The sequence below is a fragment of the Lutra lutra genome, chromosome 17 (assembly GCF_902655055.1).
Source record: "Lutra lutra chromosome 17, mLutLut1.2, whole genome shotgun sequence".
Taxonomy (NCBI): Eukaryota; Metazoa; Chordata; class Mammalia; order Carnivora; family Mustelidae; genus Lutra; species Lutra lutra.
The window spans coordinates 59,988,881-59,996,865 of NC_062294.1; the positions used below are offsets into that span (position 1 = coordinate 59,988,881).

At 48.9% G+C, this 7,985-nt stretch overlaps 1 protein-coding gene across 1 annotated transcript; it reads left to right on the forward strand.

Annotated features, from left to right (window-relative positions):
• Window positions 1–17: 17 nt before the first annotated feature.
• On the forward strand, window positions 18–7,681 carry ZNF8 (zinc finger protein 8). The gene is made up of 4 exons (XM_047710774.1): window positions 18–203; window positions 3,831–3,957; window positions 4,252–4,347; window positions 5,914–7,681. Exons 1-4 carry the CDS (start codon window positions 138–140, stop codon window positions 7,353–7,355), a joined length of 1,731 nt encoding a protein of 576 aa, XP_047566730.1. The 5' UTR covers window positions 18–137; the 3' UTR covers window positions 7,356–7,681.
• Window positions 7,682–7,985: the final 304 nt, after the last annotated feature.

Genomic DNA, 7,985 nt, shown 5'->3' on the forward strand with positions numbered 1-7,985 from the left:
TCTGGGAGTTGTAGTCGCAGCGTCACCAGTGCGGCCGCCATTGTCCGGCGGGCGGCGAGTGGAGTGGTCTTTTAGGCCGGGGCGGCTCCCGGGTTTACGGCCACTTTGGGCTCCCGTGCTCGACCTGTCGGTCCAGAATGAACCCCGAAGAGGAAACGACAGAACTGGCGATGGCTACGGGGCTGCCAGCGGAGTGGCTTCAGGTAACAATTATAATAACAACGATGGCAGCGGGCCGAGCGTCTCCCGCAGGTATCGACCCTTTAACCCCCAGCGCACGGTGAGCAAGGCCCGGGCCTTACCCTCTACACAGGAGGACACTGAGGCGCAGTCCGGGGCGCGCCCACTGGCCCTGCTAGGAAGGGTGGAGCTGGGATTCGAACGCGGGCCCTTTGGTCCCCGACTGCGCATGCTCCGCTGCTACTCCGGTTTCCCGGTTCTGGGATTGCGCTTGGGTTCGTTCCCTAGGACAGGGCTGGCCCGGCTCCAGCCGGTGGCCTTCCCCGCGTCCGAGGGCGACTGCTGCGTGAGGGGTGACGGTCCCTAGTGTCAGCGCAGCGCGCAGATGGCAGGCATGAGACACGTCGGGATGCTCCAATTCCTGAACACGCACCGGGAGCCCTGTTCGCGAGGCCCCGGCCCAGCCTGAGGGGAAGGACTGTCCCCACGCAGCGGATTGGCGGGAGCGACGTCCCCGCGGGGGCTGTGGGGGAACCGCAGCGGTGGGCGGTCCGCGCTTGCAAGGCCGTCGGGGAAGCTGCCTGGTTGAGAGCTCCAGCATTTCTAGACAAAGTGGCCGCTGCCTGTGTTCTCCATAAAGTGCTGTCTCCACGCGGCAGAAACCGAAGATAATTCATAGCTCCACAAAGATGTGTACCTCCAAAGATGTGAAGCGCCACATCTTTGACGTTCTGCACTTACTGTCTGCCGCTCATTGCTGCTGACGAGTATTTGCATGATTTCGGATTTAGTATGCCAAGCCAGACTATTGCTAACCTTGGCTTTGCATGTTTTCCGATGTGCGTTCTTGCAGATCGCCATGAGGTGCACCCACGCTTCAGTTTGCCTTTGCTCTGGATGGGTGGACAGGGAATGAGCAGTGTCAGAGTAAAACAGCTGGATAGTACTTAAAGCAGTAAAAAGAGATTTTATTCAGAAACTGTTGGCATGCGGGAAAGAGACTTCAGTATAGAACTGGGCTCAAATTCCGAATACAACCAGGGGAAGTGGGAATTTATACCTGGGGTCTGGGATGGGTGTAGTTCTTGCTAAACTGACCTAACAGGATCCTTTATTATTATTATTATTGTTAAGATTTTATTTACTTTATTTTAAAGATTTTATTTATTTATGACAGAGAGATAGAGAGGGAGCACAAGCAGGGGAATCTGGAGAGGGAGGAGCCCCACATGGAGCTCAATCCCAGGACGCTGGGGTCATGACCCAAGCCTAGGGCAGATGCCTAACAACTGAGCCATCCAGGTGCCCCAAGATTTTATTTATTTTAGAGAGAGCATGAGCAGGGCAGGGGTTGGGGAGAGAATCTCCAGCAGACTCTGCACTGAGCATGGAGCCCAATGTAGGGCTTTGTCTCATGACCCTGAGATCATGACCTGAGCTGAAACCAAGAGTAAGATGCTTAACTGACTGAGCCACCGAAGTGCCCCATGACCTAAGAGGATTCTTGTCGAAGGAGGCCAGTTGATCAGATACTGCCTGGAGGATTTTGGGGGATGAGGACTTGGAAAAGACATGGAGAGTGATCAGATATGGTGGGTGGGGATTCTGACTAAACCAACTCTATATGAATCTGGGTGATGCAAAATGGACACAGAACCCAGAGGTCAGGGCCTAGTTGAGAAGAGGGTTCGGAGGAAAGAGTCTTTGTCAGCAGCAAGAGAACATGTATAAGTTATCTGTTGCTGTGTAACAACCCCAAAACTTAGTGGCCTAAAACAACACTAAATATTACTTCAGTTTCTGATGATAAACGTCTCAAATGATTTAGCTGCTGGTTCTGGCCTGGGTGCATGAGGTTATGATTAAGGTGTCAGTCTGGACTGTTGTCATCTGGAACTTGACTGGGGCTAGAGGATCCATCTCCAGGATGCCTCACTCACATGACAGTTAGCAGTTCCTTCTCATGTGGGCCTCTCTGTGGAGCTGCTTGGCATGAAGGACTTATGTGATGCTATTGAGAGGTCTTATGGCCTGGACAGATCAGTACACAGTGGACCTGGTGCCCAGGCTATCACTGAGAACCCGTGCAAAGGGGGAGACAGGAGGCACAGGGAGCATGTGTCAAGGTTTGAGGACCTTCTGAGTGGGAGGTGATAACATGGGGACATGAACAGAGACCTCTGTTCCCAACCAAAGGGTTCTTCATACTTCTGCACAAGTTTAATCAGCCATATGCCACCTATACTATAATTTCTTTAATATTTTAAAATATACTTGTGTTTTTCTTAAAAGAAACTACCCCGGGGCGCCTGGGTGGCTCAGTGGGTTAAAGCCTCTGCCTTCGGCTGGGGTCATGATCCCAGGGTCCTGGGATTGAGCCCCGAATCGGGCTCTCTGCTCAGCGGGGAGCCTGCTTCCCACTCTCTCTGCCTGCCTCTCTGCCTACTTGTGATCTGTCAAATAAATAAGTAAATAAATCTTTTAAAAAATTTTATAAAAAAAAAAGAAACTACTCCTTTATAATTGAGGTATTTATAACTGATTTTGATTCTCATTTCCCTGGTGGCTAATGATGCTGAGCATCTTTTCATGGGCTTCTTTAGTGTTTGTATATTTTATATTTTCTCTGAAGAAATAACCTATTTAGATCCTTTGCCCATTTTAATTGGGTTGTTGTTATTATTGAGTTGTAAGAGGTATATTTTCTGGATACAAGTCATTTACCAGGTGTATGATTTGCTGTTGCAAATGCGGATGTCTTTTCACTTTTTTTTTTTCTTCCACTTTCTTGATAGTGTCCTTTGGAGGACAAAAGTTTTTAATTTTAATGAATTCCAACTTATTTATTTTTTCTTTCCTTGCTTATGCTTTTGCTGTCATATCTAGGAATCCTTTGTCAATCCCAAATCCGGAAGATTTATTACTATGTTTTCTTATAAGAGTTTAATAGTCTTAGCTCTTATATTTTATCTTTTACCCATTTTGAGTTAACTTTTTATATGGTGTGAGGTAGGGGACCAACTTTATTCTTTTGCATGTTGTCCTGTAGAAAGTGTTTTACAGCGCTTGTTCCCTATCACAGCCCCCAAAGCATGATTCTTTGTGGACAGGGAAACAAAGTAGAAATGTGAAGCTGCGTATACTTCTTAAGGAGGAAGTGGCAGAGTCAAAACTCGGATCCAGAAATACCTAGCTTTTGACAGCAGCCACACCCAGCCCATGGAAGGGTTTGATTTGTGGGATGTGTTTTATTTATTTATTTATTTATTTATTTTAAAGATTTTATTTATTTGACAGAGAGAGAGAGAGAGATCACAAGTAGGCAGAGAGGCAGGCAGAGAGAGAGGGGGAAGCAGGCTCCCTGCTGAGCAGAGAGCCCGATGTGGGGCTTGATCCCAGGACCCTGAGACCATGACCTGAGCCAAAGGCAGAGGCTTATTAACCCACTGAGTCACCCAGGTGCCCCGGTTAGCTTTGATCTTGCTTGGATACTTTCACATGCCCCCAGTGAGACCTAAGTCGCATTCCTCAGAACATACAGTCTCTCAGGACACTGGCCTCTCTGTCCTCTGCATCCTCATTCCTCCTCCTCTTCCTGGGAGCACTGATGGAGACAGTTGAGCTGTTCAGGAGTGTGTGTGATGTTTCAGGAGCCGGTGACCTTTCGGGATGTGGCGGTGGACTTCACCCAGGAAGAATGGGGACAGCTGGGGCCTGCCCAGAGGACTCTGTACCGTGACGTGATGCTGGAGACCTTTGGGCATCTGCTCTCTGTGGGTAAGGCCTGCTTCCCCAGCTGATTGCTGCAGTGACTTATGCTTCAAGGGGTATAGGTCACAGGGCTTCTAATATGAGGATTTGACCTTGGGCTGGGGATCAGGGATCTTGCCTTCTCACTGCCTGTGGAACAAATGAGCAGAAGGATTTCTGCACTCTTCTGTCCCAGTGCAAAGTTTTCACCTTATTGTGAGATGTCCTCGTGCCCTATCAGGAGTCTAGGGCTGGGTCCTGAGCTGGTTCTTTCTCTCTTTTTAGCAGATTCACATATCCTGTTTCTTTCCCTTTTTCCAGGACCTGAGCTTCCAAAACCTGAAGTCATCTCCCAGCTGGAGCAAGGGGCTGAGCTGTGGGCAACAGAGAGAGGAATTGCCCAGGGTTACTGTCCAGGTGAGATCTGCCAAATGGCAGCCCCTAATGGGAGCAGCCCAGGAGGAGACTGCAGATGTGCTGGTTGGAAAGGGTGGTGTGTCAAGGTCCCCAGCACCACCCAAAGATCCAGTGAAAGAACCTAGAGGAAAGTTAGCAGGAAGAAAAGGCTGATGGGGTGAAGTCCAGAAGCAGCCAAGACTCCAGAGTTCTCTCCCAGTGGAGGCACATGCGACATGCTTAACTCCCCCAGCCATGAGTTGTGACAACACATGAGAAATCTTAGCTGCCAGGGAAGCTTGTTAGACACTCAATGCCAGATGGTTTCATTGGGGGCTGGCCATAGGCATCCTGTGCCTGGCAAGACCAAGATGCTAGACTTCTAGGAGAAAGCAGCTGTTCACCATAAAACATACTATTGGCACAGTTTGGGCACAGTGAGCTACTCTTATCAGTTAGAGTGGTGGGAACTCCCCTGACACACAAATTTCCATACCTAGCCCAGGGCCAATCTTAAAAGCTGGCCTTTCTAAAGATGGCAGCCTCAGGCCTGCTCAGTTAGCTCTTTTCTGAACAGAAGGTCTGCACGCTGCTCCTGTACTCTCTGTTTTCCTCACCTATGCTCCCCATCTGCCTCTTCTCCAGTGGTCAGAATCCCTCCCCTTCCTCCCTCTCATCTTCCCTATCAGCAGCCATCTGAGCATGCCCTTTCCATAGGATCATTTCTTTTTCCTTTTCCTTTTTTTCTTTCTTTAAGATGTTATTTTAAAGTAATCTCTACACCCATCATGGGGCTTGAGCTCACAACCCCAAGATCAAGAGTTACATGGTCGGGCGCCTGGGTGGCTCAGTGGGTTGGGCCGCTGCCTTCGGCTCAGGTCATGGTCTCTCTGGGATCGAGCCCCGCATCGGGCTCTCTGCTCAGCAGGGAGCCTGCTTCCTCCTCTCTCTCTGCCTGCCTCTCTGCCTGCTTGTGATCTCTCTGTCAAATAAATAAATAAAATCTTTAAAAAAAAAAAAAAAAGAGTTACATGGTCTACTGACTGAGCCAGCCAGGCGCCCCGCCACAGGATCTTTTCTAATGTGTGAACTTGCCCTCCATCTTCTCCGTTTTATTCTTTCATGTCCATATTCTATAAACCTGTTCTCCACACCCTTCTGTTTTCTTAACAAAAAGGATTGTGTTCCTCTGTAAATCTCTGAAAACTGGGCTAGAGCAGCTCAAAAACAGAAACATTTTTTTTTTTCTACAAAGCAACTGCTGCTGCCTCTGGTTCAACATTCCAGTGGTGCCAGGGCTGATGGTTCTGATTCTTCTGGCTTTTCGTTGGGTTGTGGCATGGCTGCAGCAGCTCTGCCATCACATCAATGCTTCAGGCAGAGGAAGAGAGAAGCAGAAAGAATAGTGCCAGTTACGTTGTCCCCTTCTATCAGAATACCAGATTTCATCCATTGGGGTCTCCTTGGTCAGGACTGTGTCACATTCATCTACCCTTCTGCAGCAATAGGGAGGCTAGAAAGGAGGGCCTAACACCCTCTCTGTGTTTTTTCCATCAACTCCCTCAGAGCTCTTTGGTATTCTTTTAGGCCGGGAGTCTGGACCTGAAAGCCACGCGCCACCCAAGGAGCATGGCCTTCCTGAGATGGAGCCATCCCGTGTCACCGAAAGGGAAGGCTTCCTGAGGGATGCTCCCTGTCCCACCATATTAGGGGAAGACTGGAAATGTGAGGGCCAGGTGAAGTTGCCTGAGAAAGAACAGGATAATTTGAGGCACTTGGAATTTAGCCTCGAGGAAGCACCAATTCAAGATAAAAGCTATGAAAGTCTCAGACTTGGGGAAAATGGTGTCCTGAACTCAAACCTAAATGCATCCCCAGAGGTTTCTGGGCGAGAATATCTCTGTGCTTACGACTCACAGGTTATAAACTCGGAACATAACTCAAGTTTAATCAGTCAGCAGACTGGGTCCTCAGGAAAAGAGCCGTGTGACAGCAGTGACTGTAGCAAAACTTCTGGTCAAGCCATTCCAGTTACAGAACTCACACGAAGCCAGGTACAGGATAAACCCTACAAATGTACAGACTGCGGGAAGTCATTTAACCACAACGCACATCTCACAGTGCATAAGAGAATTCACACGGGAGAACGACCTTATATGTGCAAAGAATGTGGGAAAGCCTTCAGCCAGAACTCCTCCCTGGTTCAGCATGAGCGAATCCACACAGGAGACAAGCCCTATAAGTGTGCCGAGTGTGGGAAGTCTTTCTGCCATAGCACACACCTTACAGTGCACCGGAGAATTCACACCGGAGAGAAACCTTATGAATGTCAGGACTGTGGGCGGGCCTTCAACCAGAATTCATCCCTGGGCCGGCACAAGCGGACACATACTGGAGAGAAGCCATACACATGTAGCGTGTGTGGGAAATCCTTCTCACGGACCACTTGCCTGTTCCTGCATCTGAGGACACACACAGAGGAGAGGCCCTATGAGTGCAACCACTGTGGGAAGGGCTTCAGACACAGCTCCTCTCTGGCCCAGCATCAGCGGAAGCATGCTGGGGAGAAGCCCTACGAGTGCCGCCAGCGGCTAATCTTTGAGCAGACTCCAGGTCTAACAAAGCATGAATGGACAGAAGCCCTCGGCTGTGACCCACCTTTGAATCCAGAGGAGAGAGCTCACCGGAGCGACAGGCCTTTCAAGTGTAATCATTGTGGGAAATGTTTTATTCAGAGCTCGCACCTCATCCGACACCAGATAACTCATACCAGAGAGGAGCCCCAGGGACGGAACCGGCGACGGCTTGAGCAGTCCTTTAGCCGGAGCTCTCACCCTGGCCGCCATCAGCACACACACTCAAATGAGAACCCTGGGGGCGGAACAAAGGCAGGACAGCCTGCAAACCGGGCGCTTGCATTGTTCGACATCCATGAAATCATGCAAGAGAAAAACCCAGTTCACGTTATTGGGGTTGAAGAGTCTTCCATGGGTGCTTCCGTGTTATTCGACATTAGAGACTCCTCATAGGAGAGGAGCTCTACGGATGACTTTTGAACCACAGGTACAAAACTGTGGTAAGTCCACACAGTGCATTCATGGAAAGGGGTGTGGGGGTAGAAATGTCTAAGGTGACCTCTGATTTCTTAAGAAAATGGTGCTTTGCAAATACCTGAGTTTGACGGTTCTCAAATCTGTCAAGCCCAGTGCCCCCTTTAACCATAGATGTTTTCTGCTGTCCCCTCTATTACTCCGAAATGAATTCACAGGTAATGTAACCTACACACGTGTACTGTAAAAAATCGATCTACAGTTCCTTTTTGTAGAGCATAATTAAAACAAAAGTAATTATGGTAGAGTAACGTGTACTAAGTGGGTGCAGTATCTTTCCATGTGACTGTGTGGGCCATTATGCCTGTACATCTGGGGTGTTGGCTGTTGTCATCTGGTATATGGGATACAATGTTGGCCATGGAAATACCTTGACGGGCATTCCTGTATGGGATGTGATTTTCTTAAGTGGTGACTAACTCTTGCAAAAGTGGAACAAAACAAAATGCCACTGTATTTCTGGAAAATTCTGTAGAAAATTCTAAGCATGCAGGAGTTAATATGTGAAGTTGACTTAGGATCTCATTTCAAACTGGTTGTTTCACACAT

What these genes read in the sequence shown, in the direction of transcription:
- ZNF8 (XM_047710774.1), top strand. Translation starts at nt 138, where the DNA reads ATGAACCCCGAAGAGGAAACGACAGAACTGGCGATGGCTACGGGGCTG. An exon ending in TGCCAGCGGAGTGGCTTCAG is followed by an intron (nt 204 to 3,830) that starts GTAACAATTATA and finishes GTGATGTTTCAG; the next exon opens with GAGCCGGTGACCTTTCGGGA. An exon ending in TGGGCATCTGCTCTCTGTGG is followed by an intron (nt 3,958 to 4,251) that starts GTAAGGCCTGCT and finishes CCCTTTTTCCAG; the next exon opens with GACCTGAGCTTCCAAAACCT.